The 27,373-nt window shown below is 54.1% G+C and overlaps 1 protein-coding gene across 6 annotated transcripts in view; it reads right to left on the bottom strand.

Moving 5' to 3' along the window:
* Positions 1-27,373, bottom strand: part of COL22A1 (collagen type XXII alpha 1 chain) — a 259,422-nt gene that overhangs the window by 202,181 nt on the left and 29,868 nt on the right. For all 6 annotated transcript variants that reach the window (XM_053208097.1, XM_053208095.1, XM_027063837.2 and 3 more), the window contains 2 exons: positions 8,929-9,003; positions 367-478 (listed from right to left, as the gene is read on the bottom strand). In XM_053208097.1, coding sequence (XP_053064072.1) covers positions 367-478; positions 8,929-9,003 — 187 coding nt within the window. The remainder of the gene's footprint in view (positions 1-366; positions 479-8,928; positions 9,004-27,373) is intronic.

Here is a 27,373-nt window from a genome sequence, read left to right as displayed (position 1 = left end):
GCTGTGCCTGACATGTACTGCAGTGGCTGGTCCAGAGGGGGCCCCACGTTACCTACGGCCATAAATGTTTGTTGTTTAACGAACTGACAGAAACACACATGCGTGCATGAATGATTAACGCCAAATCCATATGGAGAGAAGGGTACAGAAGGACCCAGGAACCGATAAAGACAACGGTGACAGATCTGCTAAGAAACAGGTTGCATTCCCAGGGCAGTGGCTCGGTCGCTTTGTCTCCGACCTCCCCAGGGCGCTGAGTAGTTTCAAGCCCCTCTCAGTGCTCAGTGTGCAACCACAGCTGCCTGGCCCCCTTCCCACGCTTTGCCGGCATCCAGGGCAAGTCCCGAAGGAGAGGTGAGGACTCACTCTGTCCTCTGCACCACAGGGAAGGATCCCATCCGGACATAGGAACTCTGCGCTCCGTTGTCTCTCTTCCCCAGGATCTCCTTCACACGGAACAAATCCATCAGGTCAAAACCTGTCAAGGAGAAGAGCGGGGGTGAGTGGAGGGGAGGAGCCCGGGAGACCAGGGAGGGGAACACCGCTCTGCAAAGGGAGCTGCCCACCCTGCCCGAGGGGAGCGGGCGTGGGATGTCAGCGGAGGGAACTGCTCAATACAATTCGGGGAGAAAACAACAACAACAACAAAGTAAGGAGATGTGCGGCTTCCATTTCCAGTGGCGGGGAACATGCGGGAGAAACTGCAGACCCAAGTTTTCCAAAGAAATGGGAGGTGTCCTGGCTGCCCGGCCAGGGCAGGTGTTAGGAAGCTGCCCCAGGAACACTTTGCAAAAAAACACTTTGTTTTGTTCTGTTCTGTTTTGGCTCTGAGAGAGGACCTCGTGTGCCCTGGCAATGTACGTAAAGGAAAAGTCATGACCTGAGCGCTGGGGGGCTGGGGACGCAAGGGGGTGATCAGCTCGGGCACGTGCCATGTGGACGTCGGCCACTTGAACAGCACCGGCCACTTGGTCGTCAAGGGAGGGCAATGACACCCACGGCCATAGGGCGGCCACGAGAACCGCTCACGATGGACCCACCACCAGCAGCACGTCCTTACCACGTCCCCTACACGACTGTCCCGACTCGAGTCCCACAGGCCAGGACAGCGGGTTCTCAGAGGAGCCTGAGCACAGTGCCCACACCAAGGTGACAACGTGGCCTACTGGCTCAAACTCTGTTCCTCGGGCAACGGGAAAGCTCACGCAGGTTCAGGGAAGCCAATGGAGGGCACGCGTGGGAGCACTCGTGTCTGCATCCCCAGGGCCAACACGACCCTGGGTCCGGGCGACACCTGAGCCACTTGACTTTAGGACGACTGTGGGGAATCTCCAACCTTCTAAGGTGCTGCCACGAGGTGAGGTCACAGGGCTTGTACGGTGATGATATACCCATCTTGTACCACTAAACCCTGCTGCTCCAAGCCTGGTGTAAGAAACAGCAGGGACAGGAAAGGTTTAGCACTGAATGAGAGTTAGAGTGGCAGACTTGGGCCGGTCTAGACTGTGTTCCTGACCACAGGGTCCTTGCTGTGTGACCTTAGGCAGGTTGCCTAACATCTCTGAGCACCAGTCTCATCATCTATAAAACCGGGGTTGTTTTAGAATGTACCTCATAGGATTGTATTGAAGCTCGAATGATAAGATACAAAGCTCTTCATAGGGCATCCACCATACAGGGGCCCACAGAGTAGTTTCTGTATCGATTATTTTCACATGATAGCCTGGCCCATAGCACAAACTCATGACGCTGGACTTCCAGCCAACTCTAGGCTGGCACGTGCCCTTTGCCCTGGACAGACTATAAAGACACAGCACCCAGCACCTGGAAGGTCAAATACTTGCGGGTTGAGCCCCACTTAGAGCTGTGTGACCTAGAGCATGCATCCTAACCTTTCTGAGCTCATTACCTTCTGTGTCTCTGCACAGTTGGGACAGTAGCAGTGTGGGGCAGTGAAGCCTCTAGAACAGGGAATATTTGGGCTCAAACCCCTACTCCCATATTTCTTCTACCTGCTCAGTCTCGGACACGTTATTCAACCTCTCTGGGCCTCAATTTCCTCATCTGCCAAATGAGGACAAGAAATGCAGAGTCAGTGGGTGTGGGCAGGTGCAGCAGCCATCGTCTGGCAGAGAGCCGTGGACAACACATTCCGGCTCTAATGACAAGCAGTGATACTGCGGGAGGCCACCCTGAGTTTTAAAGGAGAAAGTAAAGGGGCGCCTGGGTGGCTCAGTCGGTTAAGCGTCTGACTTCAGCTCAGGTCACGATCTCGCGGTTTGCGAGTTCAAGCCCCACATCGGGCTCAGTGCTGACAGCTCAGAGCCTGGAGCCTGCTTCCCTTTCTGTGTCTCCCTCTCTCTCTGCCCCTCCCCTGCTCCCACTCTGTCTCTGTCTCTGTCTCAAAAATAAATAAACATTTAAAAAAATAAAGGAGAAAGTAGGTCAGCATATGCCTGGTGCATAGTAGGTGCTCACTAAATGTCAGGTGCCATAAACGGACTCTTCACTCTGAATGAGAAGGTAATCACTCTCCTATCCCATAGTAAGCTCTGAATAAACGCTCAGGGGTGGGGCTGGGTCACTTACCCCTCCCTGGAATCAGTTCTTTCATAGATCAAATGGGAGATCTGGGGGGAATTTGATCTTCTTTTGTGTTCTCAGCACTGATTACTATATATCATCTTTTCCCAGTTCTCGCCATGACCGGAAAGAGCCGTCCGTCTCCCGATCATACTGTATCATTTGCCTGCCAGAGAATTCAGAGACCCAGTTTTTCAGCAAGGATGAGGCCACCGGTAAGGTGGGGCTCCAAGTCAAAGCAGGGAGTGAACCCCAGGAACAACGCACCTCAGGCATTCAGAGTGCCTCACACAGCCCAGGGCGCACCCTGCCCCCTCGCAGACTTCCAGCTGAGTGCTGTGGACTCAATGTGTCCCCCCAAAGCTCCTGTGTTGAAGCCTGACCCCCAGTGTGATGGGTTTAGAAGGTGGGGGACCTGGGGGATGATGAGGCCACAAGGGTGGGGAGCCCCATGGGTGGTATCACTGCTCTTATAAGACCTCCTAAGGTCTCCTAAGACCTCCCTTGCCTTCCACCACCCGAGGACACTGAGAAGAAAGCCATGTATAAACCAGCCGGCAGGCCCTCCCCAGATGCTACGTCTGCAGGTGCCTTGGTCTTGATTTCCCAGTTCCCAGAAGCAGAAGATACAAAGTCCTGTTGCTTATATGCAACACAGTCCATGGTGTTTTTGTTCTCCTGGCCCAAAGGGACTAAGACGCTTGGGTGGCTTTGAAGAAGTTGTCAGACTGTCTGAGTCTGTTTCCTTAACTGGGAAAGTGGAGAGAGTAATCCCTTGCAAGGCTGTCATGGCATTTCGGTGAGGTGAGCCGACAGAGCACCCCCAGGGAAGCTGCCGCTTGGGAGTTGCTAGGTCAGTGTCAGCAGCCCTTGCTGGGGACCAGGAAAGGAACCTTTTGACCCACGTCCTCTGTGAAATCCCCAGGAGCCTCACAGCCTGGCAAGAGCTCCGCCACTTCTCCTGGAGCCCCACGACTGCCACCTGGTCGTAGAGGACCAGGCATGTGGTGGGGAGCAGCCCCTCTCCCGCAGGGGGCAGGTCAGGGCAGCAGATGTTGGCAGACACCTGCTGAATGAATAAGGAGAGAGGCCCCCTTCTCTCACCCCCCCACCCTGCACTTCCGCGGGCCCGGCCACGGCCTCCTTAAGCAGGGGCTGGGCACTGCTGTTCCAGAATTGCCTGGGGACAGAAGGCATCGGGTCCCTGCCGCTCTGGGCTCCGCACTGCAGAGGGCCCGGCGGGCCCAGCTGGGAGCAGCTGGCAGAACTGACCACCCCTGTGCAAGGCCCTCTGAAGACACAAACGTCTGCCTCATGTGCTGGGGCCCTGTACCCGGACGTGCCCCAGAGGCTGGGAAGCTCCGGGCAGCGGGAGCGGCTGGGGGCCCGCCTGGGGACGGGGTGACTGGCCAAGAAGGCCCTGCAGGTTCCATGGACTAGACACCAAATGGTAAAGAGCCCATCTGGGCCCCAGCAAGGCAGAACAAGCAGAGGAGGTTTTGGGGACAGTCCGTCCTGGGTCCGAAAGCTGGTGCAGCACTGGCCACGCGCACGGTCTGCGTCCTCGTGTCTCCTCTGCCGCCAAGGCGGGGTAAACGGCCCGCCCCGCAGGCCGCCACCTCGAGGATCTCGCACATTCCTGCAGGCAGGGCCGCGCTCAGCAGGTGCCTGTACCTGGCACGCCCAGAGGCCCGGCGCCGGTGGGTCCGTGAGGGCTCTCTCATTTGTGAAAGTCTCTGATTGTCCTGCCTGCCTGGGGCGCTCCCTGCAGGGAGGTGATGGGGTTGGAGGGGTCAGGTTATCGCTCAAGAGAAGCTGCCCCCAGTTAAGGGAAGGAAAGTGGGAGAGGGAGAGCATCTCAGTCAGACACATCGGACCCTATCCCTGCCCTTAGACTCTGCGGCTCCACAACGGGGGTGCAGGTACTAAGCCCCTCACAGCTCTCTGTCTCATCCGTGTGGGGCGGATGGCCACCACTCGGCAGGTGTCTGGCCCCTGGAGGCTCCCACGGAGCAGCGGCCTGTGTTCAGACAGCATGCTGGCAATCTGGGTGACACGTGCCCAGAGACTTCCCCTCAACAGTGAGAACAGCAGAGTGGGCCTGCTCCCCTAGAGCTCTGTCAACTGTCCCTAGACACTGCCACCTTAAGCTGGGCTTCCCTTAAGCCGTTACACGTGGGAGAATGTTTTTTTCTAGGTTTTGAAAAAGCAAACATATGCTCTCCTTTCTGGTTCCACTTTTATGGGTTTCGATGAATAAAAACAAGGAATAAAAACAAAGACTTAAACACGACGAAGCTTTGAACAACAAGCAATTAACCCGGTGGTAACAAAAGGGCACCGAGAGAAAAGAGGAATTGCCTGCAATAAAGAAAAGGCTGGGAAGGAAAATGAAAAACGTTCCCGAGGTAAATGGACTCTGACGCGAGGCACCGCGTGACAAAGAAGCAATTGTTTAGTGCAGGAACTGCAGGGGTCCACCTCCCCCCAAATCATGGGGTCAGCTGAAACAGGTCGCATCAGCAACACTGTTAGCCATGGCCCAGGTCAACTGTGTGCACCTGCTCCACACCAGTGCCCACCGGGCTCCCCGCCCATCCTTCTAAGGTCTGCACTCAATGGACCTTTACTGGACTCCTCAGGCACGATGCTCACTCCCGGGTCTTTAGTGGGTCTGGCCAAGGTGCACAGGGCCCATCTAGGGATGCTTTCTCACCAGCTTGTGACCAATTTCATCCGGTTCATGCTTCTGCCCCTAAGGAAGCCAGGAGCTTCAGGTTTTCTTATTTGCGGCACATTTTGTGGAAAGACAGAAGGATTCCCTGTTGGCTGTGCAGATCCCAATAATGAACAGGATAAATCCCAGCCTCCCCAAAATGTAGTGTCTAGAGAGAAGCAGACGCATAGATAAGCAGTGTCGGTACTGTGGGTAAATGATTAGACGGGAGAACTACAGGGCTTGTGCAGAAACACAAGGGATACCTCTCCCTTATCCCCCTGAAGAGCAGTCAGGGAGGGCTCCCAGAGGAGGCAAAGCTTAGCCTGGATTTGAAGAACAAATAAAAGGTGGGCAGACACAGGGGGAAGAAAGGGCATCCAAGGTAACTGGATGTGTAAAGGTCAGGGGGCCCGAGTCAGCCCAGTTCCCTCCAAGAATCTTGGCTATTCCAGGATGTCAGGAGCCATGGTCACTGGCTGGGAATGGGGTGGGCGGGGGAAGACCAGGCTGGGTCTGTCGGCCACGTGGCAAAGTCTGAGTGTCCTTCTGCGGGGAATGGAGAACCATGAAGGACTTCAGAGCAAGAAAGAAACACAACCCTGTTTCTATTCTGAAGGTCATTCTGGCAGTGGGGAGACAGGAAAGGGAGGCCTGGGAGATGAGACTTGCTGAGGGGGGGCAAGGGTGGAGGTAGGCCTCGGGCCATGGTCCACTTGAGAGGTGTAGTGGGGGGTGCCTCGGTGAGTATCCGGGTGCAGGAGCTCAGGTGGGAAGAGAGAAGAATCCAGAATGCCATGGCCACATTTTAGAGATGCTCCGAACCTAGCATGTTCTTAAGCAGCAAACAGCCAATCTCCCGGGAAAGTTGTATTCCACCCGCAGTCATGAAACTCTCGGAACATTCAGTTATGAGTGCCGAGAGGGACCCTCAGAGACACTATGTGGGACGTAAGGTTATGCGGGCAGGGAAACTGGGCCTTAGAGATGCCAGGGGTCTGGGAGCAGCAGGACCAGCCTAAGACCAAAACCTCCAACCGCCTTGCCTGCCCTCTCCCCTTCCTGGCTGTTTTGGCCTGGTAAGCCCTAAAACCTGCTAGAGTCATCTGAGGGGGTGTCTGGAACTGAGGCTTTTAGGAACCCCATTTTTTCCCAAAGGACAAACGATTCCAATTACCCAACTGTATTTAACTGGCAGGTCTGAGACTCCTCTCTCCATAACCCCATCCAGCTTCCACATGGCGGGGCTTCCGGACAGACCCAGTAGGATCTCCGTGTGCACAGCACTGCACCAACAGGGCATGGGTGCCGCATGTGACGGGTGCCTGCCTAGGCTATGATTCACCTCCTGGGAGCCTCGGAGCCCGCAGAGGGGGAGGGGAGATTTCAGGAAGGTTCCAACGGCTGCAGACAGATGCTGCAGATTCCGAACAGAGTGCCTGCTTCTCTCCAGTCACCAGACTGTCAGCAGGATGCTCCTCATATACCAGAGGCTGAAGAATTTGTTCCCACACAGGTGTGCACACGTGTTCCCCGGACACACACACACACACACACACACACACACACACACAGTGACTCTTCCCAGCAAGAATCAATTATTCTTGGGGCGCCTGGGTGGCTCAGTCGGTTAAGCATCCGACTTCGACTCAGGACATGATCTCACGGTTTGTGGGTTCAAGCCCCACATCGGGCTCTGTGCTGACAGCTCGGAGCCTGGAGCCTGCTTTGGATTCTGTGTCTCCCTCTCTCTCTCTCTCTCTCTCTGCCCATACCCTGCTCACACTCTCTCTCTTTCTCTCTCAAAAATAATAAATATGCATTAAGAATTTTTTAAAAAAGCATCAGAAGAAAACACGGTTGGGCTCTTCCACAGAACGAAACAGGACGGCAGGCAAGCCCATCTGACTTGCAGTGACACAGGCAGATTCGCTAATTCATCTGTGACTTCTTCCTTCCTCTCTCCTTTCCTTCCTTCCCACTGTCTGCCTGCCTGAACACACCTGTGCCTCAGTTTCCCCAGCTACAAAACACAAAACAGTGCCTCTCTCGTGTATCACGAGGGTTGAACGAGAGCACATGTGCAAAGTGCTTGACACACTGTAGAAGCTCAGTGAGTTCGATTTTCACCATTATTGTTATTAACGTCCCTCTTGTCACATCTGTTCCCTTCTAGGGACACACACACACACACACACACACACACACACACACACCAGATCGTGAATGATTTCGGCCAGATCCTGCTGTGAGGGATTCCCTGCTCACAAAGTCAAACACAGAGAATGCAGCAGGTAGGAATCTGCCTTCAACACGGACTTCAGTGCATGGATGGGGATTGCCAAGGCAGCGAGCGGGAACACTGATGTCAAACTGCCCAGAAGCTTCGTGCCAGCCTGGGCAGAGCAAGGCAGCTACGGATATATTCCCTGCAAGGGATTGGGGTTATGAAAGCAAAGAGGAGGAGAGCCATCGTTATCTCCCGGGTTGACAGAGGGCCCTGGGAGGGACGGCTGCTCACTGAACACCAGCGGCACCCCGGGCACCAGGCACCAGGAGACTAAAGCCGTCTTCCTTCCAGAGGCGCTTGATGGGGGAGTGGGGACCGGGGACAGGGAGGAAGAGGAGTGGGGGAAGCGTGTGGCACTAAGCGGGCCACCCCGGCAGGTGACTGCAGCTGGAACCCACTGGGAACCGCCAGGAATTGGGTCAAACATGGACCTTGGAATGAGGGGCACTAAAGCCGGGCTGTTTCTTCCCCCAAGACACTGCCTGAGGGCCGAGTCACTCTGGGACACATTTCACCTGCTGTGCGAGCAGGCAGGGCCGTCTTCTACCTATTCTAGAAACGTCCCTTGAGCACGAACACGCAGATGCTAGCTTCTTCTGGTGGACGGGGGCACCCTGACTCAGCAGCGTCCCAGGAGAGTGTCACTGGGACAGCTCCTGTGAAGCGCCTGGTTCTGACCCCTCCCAGCCCCCAGCGGAGGATGCAGACCAGCTCCGGAGCCACACAAGGAGGGGGTGCCTGGCCCCCTTGCACCTGGCGGGGCTGGCGGCCTGGATGTGGAGGAAACTCCCCTGAGATCGTCACTCAGAGAGTGCTTTGCCGGATGTGGGCCACAGGGAGGAGCACACCCCACTCCCACGCTTGTGGCTCTCAGGAGGGTGGGAAGCCCACTCAGCCGTTGCCACGTCCCCTGTGGACCCCGTCAGGCGGGGACAGCCTGGGAAGGGGCGCTGCAGGGGGATTTCTGCTGCCGGGGGCACACTATCTCCTATCACCCCCTCCCGGATTTAAAAACTCTGGCTCTCTCTCTCACTCCGAATGCACTGATCTCTCCATTCCTTCGCTCGCCTGGCCCACCATTCACTTACTCGTCCCCCAACTCTTTCGTTCTGATGCATTATTTAGGGGCTCCCGTAGGGTCACCACCGACTCCCAGATGGAAACGGGACGGCTGCTCACGGCTGGACGGCCTGCAGGAGGGGGCTGACGCCTGCCCAGCTTGTGTGATTCCTTCCATTAAGCTTCAGCGGAGAGGCTGGTGAGGCCAGCCCCGCGTCAAGGAGGACCGCGCTCAGGGCCAGCTCAGGGTGGCACGGCGAGCCGGCAGTCTCTCTCTTACCTGTGATTTCCTTGCTGTCACCATTGGTGTGCTTAAATCGGTCTCCTTGCACACGGACGCTGGGGCACAGCACGTCTGAGAAAAGCAAGAGAAGACAAGAGCTGGATGAGCAAATGCCACCCACAGTCACTCTGGGGAAGGTGACAGCACCCGGAGCCCCCAGCTCCCGGCGTGGAGGATGGCCAGTGCCCGGGGCACACGCGGGGGCAGTGCACATGGCTGACAGGTTCATGCCCGCATGTGCTTGTGGAGCACCTATTCTGTAAATACCGTGCCCTGTACTGGGGGTGAATCACAAACAAGGAGGGTCCCTACCCTCAAGGAACTCAGTCCCCCATTCGAGGGAGTCAGACACCAAAAGTGACATGATCCACACAGTGTAATAAGTGACAGGATGGGCGTGGTTGCTGGGGGATCTGGGACACAGGTCTGACACCTCACCAGGCTTGGGGAGGTCAGGAAAGCTCTTCTGGAAACGGTGGTTCTCGAGGCTTCCTTAACGGAACAGTTAAGACCTAGCCAGACAGACGAAAGCCCGAGAGTGGCACCAGCAGAGGGAGCATTTATAAAGCCTTGAACACACACATACAGAGTCCAAGTTAGCGGTGCCCATAGAGCAGGAAACGTGCGCTGGGGGCCCACCGGCAAGGTGTTGCCTGATGCTACCCCAAGGAGCCTCAGGTCCCATTCCAACAGAAGAAAACTGCTCAACCATCCGAAGGCAATAGAGTGAGTCTCACAGAAGAAAATAAAAGCAAAACTTCATTATAGGATATTACGTTAATGTCTCATACTAAGGTCTTCATGATTCTTCACTTAAAAAAACTGGAAGAGACAGAAACTCAGTTGCCCTGAAAATCTCAGAAAGAGCACCAACTTGGCGTTTTAAAAAATTTTTTTAATGTTTATTTTTTTTTGAGACAGAGACAGAGCACGAGAGGGGGAGAGGCAGAAAGAGAGGGAGACACAGCATCGGAAGCAGGCTCCCGGCTCCGAGCTGTCAGCACAGAGCCCGACGCGGGGCTCGAACCCATGAACCGCGAGATTGTAACCTGAGCCGAAGTCGGACGCTCAACCGACTGAGCCACCCAGGTGCCCCCCAACTTAGAATTTTAAAGTCCTTGATTCAAGTGTCAGGCTCCTGACCAACTGGCACAGTGTGTTGGATAAGTCCCTTAACTTCTGTCTCCATGCAAGTGTTTCTGACGGGGAGACCTTATAAATCACGCACTGAGCACGGGGCTGCCTGGAGGGCTGGGCCACCTCAAGCTCGTCACAGGACTGGCATGAGGGAGGGTGGCTGTCAAATTCAGCACCTGAGGAATCTTGCTTTCCTTCGCCTAGACCCTGCCCTCTCTATGTCACTATTATAACCTCCCCTCATTAGACGTTCCCCCATCTGTTCTGTGTGCAATGACCTCTTTTCATACTCAGGGCACACGTGCTTCAGCGCAGGGCCGGTCTGGGGCCCCTTTTACCATCAGCAGCCAGGGGAAAGCACGACATCATCCCCGATTTGGGTGGAGGTATTTTTCATGTTTATCTTACAAGGCACCGCGAGGTCCGACGAGCCACATGGAAGGGGTTATTTTGGAAACAGCACCAAGCTGTCTGTCTAGGACCAAATACAAGAGAGGATCCAGGCCCCGTGCAATATTTAGACGGCTCCACCCGGGACGGCGGCAGCTGTGGGGTGACCATCAGTTGCTTGGAAGGCTGCCAGTGAGACAGGCTGTGGGTCATGCGTCCCTGCGAATGCACTGACTCAGAAGGTTCTATCCTTGATTATGAGCAAATCTCTGGAGACTGATGGCTGGAGCTCGGGGCAGGCAGGGCCACTGAGCCTTGTCTCTGAAAATATCCCGAGGTTGTGACCTGATTCCCAAACCCAGATGTGCAAGGGCAGTCCAAGGACCATGAGCACAGGTAAGACGGAGGCTCTTTTCAAAGACATTAGAACTCTTGCCCAAACCGCTTTAAGGACTCGTTCCCCAAACCACTTGCCAATCCCCTTTTGGGGCCATCTCTAACACTTATACATTTGAGAGGATCAAGGGGCAATTTATAGCCGACTTAGTACGTCAGGACAAATGGTGCCCAAATTACCCCCTCCAGCCAGGCTTTGTAGGGATGCTGGGGCCTCTGGGTTCACCTGCTTGGCAGGAACACAGGGTCAGCATCCAAAGTCCCTCTCAGCCTATAACTGTATCTGTTTGGCCAAGATATTTCCACACTTTGCATAATGATCTATTTATGTCCACATCAACTCATTTACTTGAACTAAAATATCTGAGGTCCCGAAATGTTCCGGGCACAGAGCTAGTTCTAGGGACCCACAAATGGGATAAAAGACAAGTTGCCATCCCTGCCCTCAGGGCACTCATGGGCTGACTGTGGTGACTGGGGACAGAGTGACACAAAGTGTCAGAGCTGCCCGAGTTCGTGATGGCTGGAAATGACCAGTGACAGCTAAGCCGAGAAGTCACTACTGGATGGCCTTCCAGGCACGGGCTCCGTCGTGACGCTGCAGAGAAGTGAGAAATGTCCCAGACCCAGGCTCCTGCCATGGAGTGCTGACAGACCCTGTCACCCGTGCTACCTGTTCCCTAAAAGAATACCCCTTTCACTCCAAACGGCACTTTTCAGCCCAAGGAGAAGAGCTGTGGCTGGCTGGCGGCCGGTCTTAGCCAACAGAGGTTATTCTGTCCTCCACCTTTTTAGCCACCCTTGCTGCTAGGGACACACATGTGACCCAGGTCTGGACGAGAAAATAAGTAACCGAAGTTTGCTGTGGTTGGCAGAGGGGTGGTCTCTCAAAAAGCTTTGCTTTTCCTGATGAAACGGGACAGACAGGGAGATGCACTTGGCAAGGTGACTCTCCCTCCTCCTTAGATGGCGGGACATAATGTCTGCAGGACTTCCGAGGACAACTGAGGAGACAGGGACTTCCAACAGCAGCAATCCAAGGCTGGGTGAAGTGGGTAAGAAAAACACACTTCCATTTGAGCCACAGGACCGGTTTGTTTTGTTGTTTTTTTTTTTTTTTTTTTTTTTTTTTTTTTTGCAGTTGAGCACATCCCAAACCTGCACACATTCCCTTTTTCGGGAGCTGCACTGATTTGCCAGCCTCCAGGATTTGGAAGCTGCCTCTCTTTCCAGATGCCCAAGGACAACTCAAGAGGGTGGTAAGAACGGGTATATTACTTTCCTGGTAAATGAGCCACAGACAGACTGGATTATCTTCACTATCCCAGTAAATATGGGTGTACCTGGAAATCATTCAGTATCAGCCTGAGAAGCCGTTCTGGAATTAAGGATGGGGTAAGTCCTCAGGGTCCAACATGTGTACTTAGTTCTTGGTTACTTGGTCAATTTTCCTTTTTGAAAGAGCAAGAATATGACTGATCACAAAGACCTTCTCCCTGGGAGCTGATTGATGGTCATTCTTCCTTGGTCTTTGGGTAGGTAGAATATTCTAGACTTCTGGAGAGGAAAAAGATCTCCCTGCCCACAGAACCACTTCTATTTCCCCCAGAAGCTTTCAAGAGAGGCCAGCTGCTGATTGACCAGAGCTGCTCTTCCAGAGGGAAAAAACCAGGAATTCACTGTAGTTTCTGTGGAAAAACACATCAGCTGTTCTCAGTTTACCACATGGCAGAAGGGGACAGTGTGCTCGCACAGGATGCCCTTCCGCTTTGCGCTGACATGCCCACACTTCCATCTAGAGAACACACAGCCATGCCATCCCCAGGCTCTCAGCCAAGAGTGTCTTCGTCTGGGAAAAGAGAGTGCCGGCAACTATTGACTGCCTACTGTGTGCCAGTCTCCCAGCTGGAGATTTTACCCCCAACAACCACTCTAGGGGATAGATTTTTCCCCCCATCACACAGATTTAAAAACAGAGGCTAAAAGGTTAAGGAACTCCCCAGGATGAGAGGAGAACCCGGATGTGAAATAAAGGTCAATCTACGTCTAGAATCTAGGAGAAGAGACGGTGGCTGCAGTCAAGGCAAATCAGCAGGACCACAGAAGAGGGAGCAGAGCCCGAGGTCTCGGTGAGCAACAGACAGGAAGCGTTCAAGTCACCCAGCACTTCGCAGTGACCACTACGGAGTCCAGCCAGCCCCAGACGAGGTGCTGGCATTCCGAGAGGGTGGGGGAGAGGCAGAGGAGGAAGGAGGTGAATCAGGTACCAGCAGGCACACAGAACAGCTCCCTCGCTGCTCCGAGGCCAGCCAGGAAGTCACCCTCACTCTAGAGGGCCAGCCGACACTGCACCAGGCTCCAGGGCCCGGGACAACGTGAGTAGCAACTATGACGGCAATGCCAGTGGCTCCCGGGGACGGAGGACCCACACGTCCAGTATGGCACTGGGCGTGCAGACTGTTTCCGCTCTGCTGGGGGCAGCAGGGTCTCCGTGATCAGCAGACGGTCACGTGTAGAGGCTGCTGGGCACCAGACACCGTCCTGAGCATGTTGAACACATTAACACAGTGAATCCACTTCTCCTTCAGCTTCAAGGGGCAAGTGCTAGTATCTACAGATGGGGAAAGAAAGGCCTAAAGAAGTTAGTAAATGGATGGTCCAAGGCCGCAGAGCCCCCTAACAATACAGGCGGCTCGATGAATCCAGCATCTGGCTCCCGAGCACGCACCACGCAGTCTGTCCGAAAGTCATCTGCTTAAGTCACCCAGCTGACAGGGACCCAAGTTCGTCCGTCTCCAAAGCCTGCACAGACAGACGGCCGGCTGCTACCTCTGGAGGCAGCACCTTCCACTCACAAAGGTCCCTGACTTGTTGTAGACGGGCCTCCTTACCCTGCACCTATAGGATCCAGGTGCTGGCTAAATTCTGCCCGCACACCTGTCCGCTTGTGACCCTTTACAGCAGGCTCCGAGCTGGGTACTGGGGACCCCAGAGTGGACAGACAGCAAGATGGCTACCAACCCCAAACAGGGGCCCGTTCTCTCTCACAGAAGCTACTTAGACGCTGCAGCCTGTGAGCTCCTACTCTCCAGTCCTGTGCAGCTGACGCCCCGCAAATCCCCAGCGTTTCCATCATCCAGACCGGCTGCAGGAGTGGAGGGAGTAGGTCCTGCGGGAGTCGTGAGCACGTAAGCTGGGATCACAGCTCCCGCAGGCGGGGTTTTGTGTTGGCTGCTGACTGAGGCGTCCCGTCTGGCACCAATCAGTGCTGCTCATCAAGCCCATCTTGCAGATGAGAGAACTGAGGCTAGGACAGCCGAGACGACCCACTTCAATCAGGCAGCTCATTTGCAGAAAGAGGGTTCAACTTGGTGTGATGCCAGCACCCTCTCGCTGGCTCCCACAGACACACATATTGGGGCGTCAGGAAGGGCACAGGATATTTAGGCCGTGGTTACCTCCGGGAGGCAGAACTTGGGAGTGATTCTTTGTCTCCTCTTTGTATCTTTGTATTTTCAAATTTGCTTTAAAGATTTGAATGTGATTTACTAGTGCAGTCTTTTCAGGTTTTTGTTACTATTATTTTGATCTTTTTAAGGTTTGTTTATTTTTGAGAGAGAGAGCATGAGCGGGGAGGGACAGAGAGTGAGGGGGAGGGGCAGAGGGTCTGAAGCATACACTCGGCACTCACAGCAGACAGCCCAATGTGGGGCTCGAACTCACAAACTGTGAGATCATGACCTGAGCCAAAGGCAGACACTCAACCAACTAAGCCACCCAGGTGTCCAATTACTACTATTTTTTAAAAGCGGGTCTCAGCCGGGCCCTGGGACACTGTTGCTGGCTAGCAGGAGGCTCTGGGGGAGGGGAGGCAGGAGGGCTGGTGGCTGTAAGCACCGTTTGCAGAAGTGAGCCTGGGAGGCCTGGAGGCCTGCTGGGCCTGCATCAGCTGACCTGCCAGCCTCGGCCGGGAGAACGCCAGAGGGCCTCGCACCAGGCCGCCTCCGCTCTCCCAGCCCCAGCCCGTGCTCGCTCTCTGCGGTAAGGTGAGGCTGAAACAGGGCCAGAGGGAGACCGTGCTCTCCACGGCTGATGGGGAACGTGGCCTGGAGTCTGCAGACCTCGCCTCTCTGACGTCAGCTGCCCCTCGTGCGTGCTCCCAGATCTGGAAATAGGGATGTAAGTGTGGGGGGTGTCTCCCCACCAGAGGTAATCCTGCAGCTTAAATGGGATAGTGAGTGGGAACTTCTTGGCATGGTGCCTGGCACCTAATGAGTGCTCGTTCATTCATTCATTCATTCATTCATTCAGCCAATACATTTTTGCCAAGGGCCTGGCACATACCTCCCAGTGTGAGGAGTGAGTGCAAACACGTGCCCTGGCCTCTCGGTGGTCACGTGCCTAGTGGAGGAAGCAGAAGGCCAACAGAGACAGAGAAGCCAGCGGGCCATCAGCTATGCTCCGTGCTGTGGAGGAAATATGTAGGGGATATGTCCGGGCGCTGGCCGTGGGGGCCAGGGTGCACGTTGGATACGCTGGTCTGGGAAGTCCTCTGGGCTGGGTGACATCTGGGTTGAGAGCTAAGAAGGGCACAAGCCAGCCACAGCAAGAGCAAACAGGCAGCAGGCAGCAGCAAGGGGCACAGAGCCCTGAGGAGGAAGGGGCTTGGCTTGCCCTGGGGTGGGGAGGGGGACCAAGCCCTGCGCTGAGTGGTTCGTGGAGACAGGAAGGTAGGAAGACGCCAGCTCAGGAAAGCCTGGGGACCCAAGGCAGGGCTTGCAATTCAGGCCAATGAAGAGATGTGTGCCGGGGAGTTAAGAGTGGGTGACTGAGTCCAGGTAGTAGGTGATGTAGTTAGCATAAGAGTGCGGCTGCCCAAGAAGGGTGGGATTTCAGAGGTCCCTGGTTTCCTGGGAACTCCCTTCCCTTGGGGGTGCCCATGGGCTGGACACCAGCAGGTGTCAGCACAGGCCCCGAGGACCTCCCCTAGTTGGGGGCAGGAGATGCGGTGCCATGGGAACTCGGAAGGGCATCAGAGCCCTCGGCTAGCACCCAGGTGCCACATGGGTCCTGGCCACTTTGGCCCAGCAGGCTCAGCTGGCATCTGAGAGGTATCAAACCTAAGTGCAAACTTTCTTTCCTTCATCCCACGTTTAATGAATGCCTACTATGTACCTGGCACGGAGCTGCTCCGGGGTATAATGGGCCCAATGACAAATGTGCTGTCCTAGGGAGGCGCTGGCCAGTGGACAAGATGGAAATTGGCCAAATAAGGCACTGACATCTCCAGCAGGTGATGAGAGCCAGTGGGAAGCTGTAAGGCGAGGCCAGGATGAACACAGCGGGCCCCAAGCTGGTTGGAGGGTCGGGGACGCCTCCACTGAGACTTGAAGGGTGAGCTGGAGGAAAGCAGGTCGAAACAGCAGGAGAGTGACCCCCTGTGGGCTCAGAAGACTCAGCGACTCGTCCCCAGGTCACAGAGCTCAGCATCAGGGATGCAAAATCCAAATCCAGGTCTGTCTGACCCCCACTACCCCCATCTTTGGGCCACGGCAGGCTGCGGACCATCGTGGCTGAAGTGATCTGTCTGTCCAACAAGGGCTCTGGGGACCCTCAAGAAGCCCTTAAATGAGCAGAATCCGTGAGATGCTCACAGGACAGGTGGGGGCAGGGATCAGCAATGTGGGGTCTGTGGCCAGCAGTGGGCAGGGGCTCACTCAGACACTCGTGTTCTCCTGGGACGTTAACCATTAGGGAGTAGAGCAGGACATGAATCAATGATTCCCGAGTGTCCACCACGGCAGGGACATGATCACTGCCTGGATGCCAGGGAGACCACAGGGAACAGAAAGGGCAAAAGTCCATGCCCTCCTGAAGCCCACCATCCAGCAGATTTCACTTAAGTCTCTCCACAGCCTTCCGGTGGGTTGGCCTCTCCCAGTTGGCAGCTGGCACTGGGGCTCACTCACAGAGGCTCCCCGGTCTGTCTAAGTCACCTTGCGGTGAGTGGCAGAGACAGGAGGCAGACTTGGGCCTGGTTGAAATGCACACCCCATGCAATCTGCCCAGCGCACCCCAAAGTCTGGCAGGGGAAGACGCACAAGGCAGGAAAGGTCAGCGGCTGAGCTGGGCTGCCAGGGGAAATGGAGAGACTTCTAGAACCAGTATTCTTACAGCACAACACCAGCAGCCAGAACTGAGGATCAGGAAAGGGCCTATAGGATGACCCTACGGTTCAGGACTCTGGTCTTACAGGGAGGAATCTGACGCCAACAAATGCCCCCTGGTGCCACCCCACCCGAACCTCCCTCCACCACGCCTGGTGCACGGCCACAGCCCCCCTCCCACCCCTCAAAGGTCCAATGAGGCCAAAACCAGGAAACACCAGCAGCCGGGAAGTGTGTTCTACGGGAAAGCTGGTCCTGAGGATGACGCATCTGGCTTCTAACGCGGAACTTTTCTCCCCAAAGCTTTGCCTTCTGACTTTGATGCAAAACCTCTGACCCAAATTCGCTGCCTGGGGGCAATTTTGTCCGTCCCACCCGAGCAAACACCTCCTTACGCTTCCTCGTGGCTGTCTCTGTACTGTTGGCTCCTTTGCAGGGAGTGAGCAGCTGCCTTAGTGCACGGCACCCTCTGTCTTTACAGCCTCCGAGGCTAGTTTTCTCGATTCCAGAAATGCGTCCACGCTCTGGACGCCCACCCTTCAGGGTCCCCAGAGGGATTCGTGAGCAAGTACAGGAAGCAGCCAGCTCAGCACTCAGCCCACCACCGTCTCCACCAAGCGGCGATCTGCCTTTCCCTCCTGCCCATTCTCACCGTGCGACCTGGTTCTGGGAGGACCGTCACCCATGCCCAGTCTGCTGACAGTCACCCACAACTCTGGGCTCCCGTGAGACCTGAGGAGGAGGGGCACCCCAAGGGCTGCCTTACAAGGTGCAGATCTTACATAACAGGCTGCTGTGTAGACCACAGGTAAGGAAACAGAGCCTCCTCCTTCCCTCCAGGGATTCTGAGCAGACAGAAACATAAAAACAATGGAGCAGAAAGATGCAAACGTATCACATAAATCCAGGGGGGTTCTCACAAGATATTTCACTCTGCCCGAAGGAGAGGAGACAAGAGTCCCCGTAGGAAAGGGGAGGAGGTAAGAGACAGGGCGTGAAGAAGGCCCGGGTTCTGGCAGCAGAGTTGACCCTAAGTCACTCCGTGGCCGGGACAGAGCACCTCCCCATGCGGTCCCGGAAAAGCACAGGGCAGGCGGAATGAGCCCCAAATGCCTCCCCACAGGGACATTCTATGGTTCTCAGCAGAGATGGGCAAACACGATAAGGTGCGATTTCTTTTTCTCTAGTTACAGCCACATTCCCTCCATTAGCATGTGGCCTGGGATCAGACCCATCTGTGTCCAGGCTCAGGGTCATGTCCCCACAATCAGAGCATGTGGCCCAGGCAATCCCCAGGGAAGGGCAGGGTATCCTGGTTCAGTCCTCTACCTTGCCAGGCACCGAACACCTTATGGGAGCAGACGGCAAGGCCGGGGCCCATTCACTGGGTCCTGGGGGCAGAAGGGGACCTGGCCGGCCCAGCTGCTCATTTGTTCCCGGCCTCTCCCCCAAGCACTGGTGGAGGTGGGTTCTGAGAATGGCCACTGGCTTCATTCCTGCGGCGGGGGGAGAGCTTTGGTGAGGCTGGTGGGAAATCACAGCCAGATGTCCAGGAGGAACTGCTGGGCGGCCTTTCCACCTCCCCCTGGACTAATGCAGCTGGCCAAGGCAGAGCTGTAACTAGAGATGAGCTGAGGCTGGAGGACACGGTGGGGCCCCTGCCCACGTGCCCTCCTTCCGTCCAGGGCACCCGCTGGGGCTGCACGTCCCATCACAGACTGCCACCGCCCCTAGGGGTCTGCAGCCAGAGGGGCCAGCCTGGGGGGGCATGTGGAGGGGTCTGTGCTCCTCCACAGCTGTGGTTCTCCCCCACCCACAGCCCGGGCTCTGCTGCACCTGCTGCCCCACACCTGGAGAACGAAGCTGACGGGGCTTCAGGGGCTGCCATTCCTTCTCCGCGTAGCTGACCACAAACCAGCTGCCCAGTCCCTCCAGCCTCTGGCTTCTCACGAGACCATTACTATGTGCTGGGCTCACCGTTCAACTCTCTACCGACACTTCCTCGTTTCCAGACAATCCCTCCACCCACCCACTCCCGCCCCTAAACCCTCTTCTTGGGGAACACCGCCCCATATGCCCATCTATGCCAATTTCCTTCAGCATAATGCCCTCAAGGCCCATCCACGTTGTTGCAAAGGTAGGATTTCCTCGGTTTCTTATACTCCATTGTACGTCTACACTACCACCTTTTACCCCTCCATCCACACGTGGACGCGGACAGTTACGTTGTCTCCACGTCTTGGCTTCTGTAAATAATGGTGCAACGAACATGAGGGTGCAGGTATCCTTTCCAGGAGGCAATTTCACTTCCTTTGGATACATTTCCAGAGCTGGGATTGGCGGATCATAGGGTAGTTCTATTTGTAATGTTCTGAGGAACACTGTTTTCCAAGTGTCTGCACCAATTCACATTCCCACCAACAGCACACAAAGGTTCCCTTTCTCCTCCTCCTCACCAGCACGTGTTATTTCGAGTCTTTTCAACAGCCCTTCTGACAAGTGTGAGGTGCTCTCTCATTGTGGTTTCCCTCATATTTTTTACATGCTAACGTTTTAATGTGTTGGTTTTTTTCCCCCCTGAGATAGAAGTTCTGTGTGAACAGGGCTGTGCCTATCACGTGAAGCCCCACACCCCCATCACCTGCAGCCAGTTTCCAGCTCCCGGGAAGCACTTAATCAAGACTTCCAGAACTGATGGATAAAATGCTGTAGCAAAACGATCGGATGGGTTTCTCATTCCTATGTTTCAGATGAGTAACTGAGCCAGACAGCTCATGTGACTTCCTCAAGGGCATTTGGGCAACAGAGAGCCCCTGCTGTGTGCCAGGTGGCTCCCCTCTGGGCCAGGCAGCACCTACTGTGTGCCAGGCGGCTCCCCCTGGGCCAGGCAGCACCTACTGTGTGCCAGGCGGCTCCCCTCTGGGCCAGGCAGCACCTACTGTGTGCCAGGCGGCTCCCCCTGGGCCAGGCAGCACCTACTGTGTGCCAGGCGGCTCCCCTCTGGGCCAGGTGCTACTCCAAGCATCCTCTGTACTTCAGTGTATTGAATCTTCACGGGAGCAGCTGTCTTATGATGGACAAGCCAAGTGCAAAGATTACACGACGAGTAACAAGATGATAAATAGCAAACACAGGACTTCAACTCTGAGCTTCCAGAAGGGGGGCAGGGAGGGAAGGAGGGAGAGAAAGAGAGAAAATTCTCTCTAGCCTAGAATTTTAACAGGCCCTCACTGCAAGGTTACTGGCTCCCTCTTTATTTTCTTTTCTTTTTTCCTCAATATTTATTTTATTTTTTTCCCTCAATTTTTAAAAACTGCAGTGTAGTTGGGGCGCCTGTATGTCTCAGTCAGTTAAGCTTCTGACTCTTGATTTCAGCTCAGGTCATGACCTCACAGTTCATGGGTTCGAGCCCTGAGTCAGGCTCTGTGCTGACAGCATGGAGCCTGCTTGTGATTCTCTCTCTCCCCCCGCCTCTCAAAATAAATAAATAAACTTAGAAAAACTGCAGTATAGTTGACATATAGTATCACATCAGTTTCAAGCGTACAACATGGCGATTTGACATTTTTATACATCGCGACATGACCCCGCTATAAACGTAGTTACCACCTGCTCACACAGTTATTACAACAACATGGACTATTTTCCCTATGCTGTACTTTTCACCCCCATCGCTTATTTACCTTATAATTGGAAGTTGAAACCTCTTCATCCCCCTTCACTGATTCCATTCCCCCCACCCCCTCCAGCAACCACCTGTCCGTTCTCTCCCCCACCTGTTCAAGCTCCTAGACCAGGGAGCCGAAGAAGCCCATGGGGACCCCGCTCACTCCCACCCTCCTGTTCACCATCTTCCGTTGTATGTATCGCCTCTGTTGACAACAAATTACTTTATCCAAAAAAAATTGGGTTTTAGGTGCTTGAGGCCCTTTGTGGCGTCGAATCCACAAATGCCTCGTGGACCACAGTGCCTTAGACTCCCTTGGGGCAGGCCCAGTTGCCCACCTAGTGACAACAGAATGTGCCACACAGGCTGATCACCTGTGTGATGTCAGGATAATCCGCTGCTGAGCCAGAGTTCCCAGTCAGACGTTCCCAGTCACCCCTTCTAGAATGTGCACCAAGGTGTCGCTCTCACGCAAAGCAAGGAGGAGGGTGAGAAGCTGGCCTGCACGGATCCAGCCGGCCAGGGCCCCTCTCCCTCCTGATCCCGGCACAGGGACCTGGACCTGATGTGAAACCATGAAGACTTCTGTGGCCTATTTTACCTCCAGGTTCCAGTGAGCAGAGAATTGCATTAACGGGTGATTTTCACCTCCAACGACTAAATTTCTGCATCGAGGACACCAGGCGAGGAGGGTAGGAATGTGGGAATGGGCCCCAGGAACTGGCTGCGTTCTCTGCCTCCTGCATGTTTACTCATTAGTCTTGTGGCTTCTCTGCACGCTGGCTGATGGCCCTCTGAACCAGGGAACCTGGGGGCAGTGAGGACCGGCTCTACACTCACTCAGGCCATACACTCGACAGACATTCACAGAATCTCTGCAATGTGCCTACGCGGGAGAGTTCTGCATGCTGGTTTCCAGATGAGGAAATTGAGGTTAAGTCCCCTGCCCAAATCCACACAGCTGGTAAACAGCAGAGTAGCGTGCATGCACATGCATGTGCCCTGTGTCTTAGTGTGTGTGTGTGTCTGTGTGGGGGTGGGGGATAGGTGGGTGAACTCAAAGAAACCAGAGCCTATAATTAAAAGGACAAAGACAGACACGTTTTACAGCAAAACAAGTCACCTAGAACCTGCTTTACCAGCAGATTTCCTTCCACTTTCCAGTTAAATGTGAACATTGCAATTACTCAGCCAACTCTTCTTGGAAAGCCCCTAGATGCTGTGTAACCCCCGGGTCCCACTTGCTCTCTGACAAGTATGAAGTTAAGTTCAGCTAGGACGAGGTCAGCTGCAGGATGTGAAAGGCTCTCAAAATTGCACTTTCTCCATGTATTTAATTATATGGATGCATATTCCTATACAGACATATATAGAGAGGCTGTGTGTATGCATATTTACATTTTGCAAGTAGTACTAATTTAGTTGTGGCCACTAGATTGTACCCCTGTATCAACTCTAAACTAAAACCACCATGTGAAACACGTAGTCCAACCTCTGTGAGCTTCTAAAGCGCCTGGCATGACATGACCCCAGTAAATGAGATGGTCTTGCCCATGTGGGTGCTTACGTGGGACGGCACCAGGGACAAGGGGTGCTGTGGCTGGCACAAAGCCCTGTGGCAAGTCAGTGCCATGGGGAGGACACTGATTGGCATCTGACCCAGGGCCCTGTCCAGTCCAGTTGGGATGGGAATCCTTGTCTGAGGCCAGGGAAGGTAGGAGGCTTTCTTAAGGATCTTGGGTGACCCCTAAAAATGACAAACAGAGCAGGGATCCATAACGCAGCTGCACACATGGGGGTAGAATGACCATTGACTGTGCTAGAGGAGAGGGAGCCTCTAAGGGGAATCCCACTCACCCCATTCAACACCCAAGGAGGAAACTGAGGCCTCCATAAAATATCCTACTCAGGGTCACAGAAGACTTAGTGACAGTGACTTCGGATTCCCAGCCATCGTCTCAGAACACACTGTCAGGGGTCAGCAAACTTCTTCTGTAAAGGGCCAGAGTGCAAATAGCCTTTGTGGGTCATGCGCTCTCTGTCACAACTGATCAGCTCGAGGCTGTGGTGGGAACACAGCCACAGACAATATGTGAACAGGCTGGCAAGCCATATTCCAGCAAAACTTAATTTGAAAAACTGGTGCCTGGGCAGATTTGCTCTGCGGGCTGTAGTCTTGCCTTCCTGAATGGGCCGGTGCCCATTACAGAGCTCAGGATCCATGAACTTCTAGATTCTGCTAGATTCCCTTCCTGTGACAGGGGGCTCAGATCCTGCCATGTCACCTTTGGGCACTCTGATGTTTGGCAAGTTCTATTTCATACAGGCTTTGCATAAAAATCGTGCAATAACACCGTGATAATAAGAACCACAGTCAATGAGCTGCCAGATTGGTAAATATCATCTCAATTTTACACACGAGGAAATCAAGTATCTGAGAGGTGATGCCCTTGCTGAGGGGACCCCAGCTGGCAGGTGGCAGAGCTGGGATTCCACTCCAGTTCCCCTGCCTCAGATCAGGGTCTAGGCAATGCAGAAACTATGAGTCCCCTGCGTACAAGCTCCAAAGGGGGCCTTTTAAGTGCATATTCCCCCTGCTCTAGGGAGTAGGTGGTACTATTACCATTTCCATCTAACAGGGAAAACTAAAGCTTAAGAAAGTAATCTGTCCAAACAGAAACCTGACTTAACCCAGGCTTTTAGATCTGAGTCCCATCTGCTAAATGAGAAGACTATAAAGTCACATCTCCCGAGGGACAGAAGGCAGGATCCGAACCCAGGCCTTCCCTGAATTCTCGTCCCGGACGCCTGCCCTCCACCCGAAACGATGCTTTCTCACAGGGGCCATATTGCCTCCCAGGGGCAAACACTGCTTAAGGGAGGGGGTGAGCAAGTCAAAGAGATCCCATGGCTTGGGCCCACCCAACCTCAAGCAGCATAAACAGACTGTTTGTATTCAATCTCAGAGAAGGAGGCAATTGGGAGGAAAATGCAACATTTACACAGAGTCGTTTAGGGGACATAACAACAAAAAAAAGAAAGATTGAGGAACACCTCCCTAAGTGAAAGGTAATCAACTCAATCACTGTTCCAGAAAATAGTGTATGTACACGTGCACATATACATAGATAAAATTTGTATATGTGTTATATGTAAATTATGTATGCATACACAAATTTCACATGCACACACATACGTGTATATGTGCACACACGTGTTTCCACACATGTACGTATATACATGCATGTGCATTTATGTACACGTATGTATGTGCATGTGCGCACACACGTGCATATACTTGCATGCATGTGTGCACGTGTGTACATGCATGCCTGCATGTATGTAAGTGCATATGCATGCACACGTACATTTGTGCATGTATACATGTGTGTATATATGTGTATGTGTGGATACATTTGCATTTCTATATGTGCACATGCACATATGCATATGTATATGAATATGCGTGTGCGCACGTGTGTATACCTGTGTGCATATACGTGAGTGCATATGTGTGCATATATGTGTATGTATATACTTGTGTGCATTCACATGTGCATATACTTGTATGTGTGTACACACATGTATTTGTATGTGCATATAGCTAATTGTGCACACGCATGTGTGCATATGTGTGGGGGGTGTACATGTGTGTGCGTAGCAAAAGCAAAGTGCATAGCATGTGCTCATGGCCACCACTGTGCCCAGTGCTTCCTATGTCCAATCCATAAGACCCCCACGACACTCCACAGCGTAGGAATGGTGCCAGCATCCTCTCTGTACGGCCGGAACGAGGCTGGAAAGACGCTAGGTACCTGGCCTGACTTTTCAGAGGGCGGGAGGCAGAGCTGGGCGTGACGAGCGCCAGCTCCAGCGAAGCGGAACTGCCCTGCCTGAGCACACTCTTGGAGGAACCGCCTTCGGGCACACACATGCAGGCACATGCGGAGTCCAGCACGAGGGAGACAGTACTACACTATCGTGAGAAGCCAGGACCCAGACATAACGTGAGTGGTGGTCCGTCCAGAGGGTGGGGGCTGTGACAGCACACGCTCCCCCCTTCCCCAGCACAGTGGGACACACTCCCTGGCCCTAAGGGGCTACGGGCAGAATGTCCAGTTTTGACACGTGGGTCTTGGTTTCAGGAAGAGACAGCAGTCAGGCAGGGGCACACACTGAACAGCTCCCAGGGACCCTTTCCAGGCACAGGCCTGGCTGGGCACAGCTGGGGACACTCGCCTTCCCGGATGTGTGCAAATTAAAAATAACTGAAGGCTGGCTTCAGTTTTCCATCATTCCCCATAATTTTCTTATGAGATGTCCCAGCACATCATCAGAATTAGGCAGTCCGATTACAATTCCTAGGGAGTGACCCTGATCACAAGTTTTCCCAGGAGAAACTCCCCATGACCCGTAGGTAAAGGGCGGGCCCGGCCGGAATTGCTTCTTGAGGCTGATGTGGTCCCAAGGGCCAAGCCACAGACATCCAATCCCACAGCTGATGCCGCCACAGATTCCTCCCGGGCCTTCAGATCCATCCAGAGGACAAGCTGGGTCTTGAGGCCACACACGTTCCCAGATGCCCGTGTGTGTGTTGGGGGAGGGGGATATACATCTGTGTGTATATGTGTGTGTGTGTGTGTGTGTGTGTGTGTGTGTGTGTGTGTTCTGTGTTTGTGTTGTATGCAGTGCGTGTATAGGTGTGCATATGGTGTTTGTGTTGTGGACGTGTGATGTGTGTGCATGTGTGTGTGTGTTGGGGAAGGAGAATATATGTCTGTGTGTGTGTGTGTGTGTGTGGTGTTTGTGTTGTATGTGGTGTGTGTATAGATGTGCACGTGTCTGTGTGGTTTTTGTGTTGTGGACACGTGATGTGTGTGTGCATGTGTGGTGTGTGTATTGTATGTGGTGTGTGCGTAGGGTTTGCACGTGCAAGTGTGTGTGTGTGGTGTGTGCCTTGATGGTACCACCAGTCTCCGGGCAGGCAGAGGGATGTGGATGGAGGCAGGAGTGTGGTCAGAAGGAAGTGGTCACTGGGGTCAATGCCACCAGCAGTCTGTGCCTTCTTTGAGGACTACAACACTCAGGTCCAGAGGGAGATGAGGCCCAAAGAAATTCAAGCTGGATGTGTGACCCAGGCATGCCAACGGCTGACCCAAAGCCCTTTTCTTGGGCATTACTACCGGTCATCAAGGGGACAGAGTATTCCAGGCTCTACTTCTGGCCAAGGGAAGACTCGTGGCTGGACTCCTTCTACTGCACACACCTGGAAATGTTAAGCCAGGAAACGAAGCCTCAATTTCCACCTCCTGAAATGGGGGGTAACAACCCCCCCCCCAGCACGCAGACTGCACGCCTACCTACCCCAGCTGCCTCTGCCTGGAGCTCTGGGCGTGGACTGATCCTTGCCATCCCAAGCTCAACTCAATTCTTCTCTTCTCAAGGGGACTTCCTCTAGGAATGTCACTCTATATGCAGAATCACAGGTGTCTTATTCAAGGAGGAACCCTGCGCCTCAGAACAATGTCTGTGAGATAACGGGGGATCCATTACAATGTGTCAGGAAAAAAATAACCCAATACTGTAGAGTCCTTAAAACATCCACAGTTGTCAGGTGGTGTCTTTAAAGGTCCATCCAGTCCATTCCTAACTATGTAACTAAGTTGTGTTGTTTACTGAAAATGCACCACAAAAAGAAAAAAGGACAAAACAAATTATCAAGTGAACCTAATAATTCACTTACAAGGCGATGGCCTGTTGATGAGCACAGTACAGAGCAAGGTGAGCCTTCGATGGCCACAGTGCCCACAGCGGGGCTAACCTGTGCCCCATCATGACAAAGGAGTGCGTAAGGAGGCACTCATCCTGCACACAGGGAGCCGGGCTCGGGGGGGACAGAACGAAAGCAGGGGCACCCACTGATTAAATGTAGAGCTGGGGTACAGATGCCAACATTTTTCCAGTGAGAGTCACAGGGGAACGATAAAATTAATCTCCCTGCCACACAAAACAAGTCAGTCTCCCTCTCTCTCCCCGCCTCTCCCCTCCCACCATATTGGTAACTATAATATCCAGGAGTCTGGACTCTCATTGGAACAGCAACACAGCTAAGCACAAACACACCAACAAGAGACAGACAGGGACAGGGTGACCACGTGTCCTATGACAATGCACCACAGAAACATGGGAAACCCACACTAGGGTCTCAGCCTGGGAGCTAAGAGACAGGACCCAGGAAAGAGGCTCCTGCTCATGGGAGAGGGGAGAGAGGACCACCACCGAGTGTCCCCGAAATAGAAGGAGGAGGAGGGTCCAGCTGTGGCCAGCTGGCATTCCACAGGCTCACTCACGCCACCCGATAAGCTATATAAAGGTTGTTTTGTGGCCACGACAGAGCCCGGGGTGGAGAAAGCTCTTAATTACAGCCAGTGCTCTGGGGTTGGGCCCCGTCCGCAGCCTCCGCCCCACACACTGCAGGAAGCCAGGCTGAGATTGAGTCCCCTGGGAACCCGGTCAGGCCGCAGAGGCAGGAGCGGATGCCACGACACGGAGGCACCTCCCTGCATGCGCCCAAGGCCGGGGGGGACAGTGAGCCACATACTGTTAGCTTTACTCGTTTGCTCAGCAAACAGCCACTGGTCCCCATGTGAGCCAGGCCTGCAGCAGGAACCAGCACCGTTCAGCA

Source organism: Acinonyx jubatus, chromosome F2 (genome assembly GCF_027475565.1).
Source record: "Acinonyx jubatus isolate Ajub_Pintada_27869175 chromosome F2, VMU_Ajub_asm_v1.0, whole genome shotgun sequence".
In the NCBI taxonomy this organism is placed as follows: domain Eukaryota; kingdom Metazoa; phylum Chordata; class Mammalia; order Carnivora; family Felidae; genus Acinonyx; species Acinonyx jubatus.
Note: the sequence above shows the minus strand (reverse complement) of the source record. Positions and strands in the feature narration are given on the sequence as shown.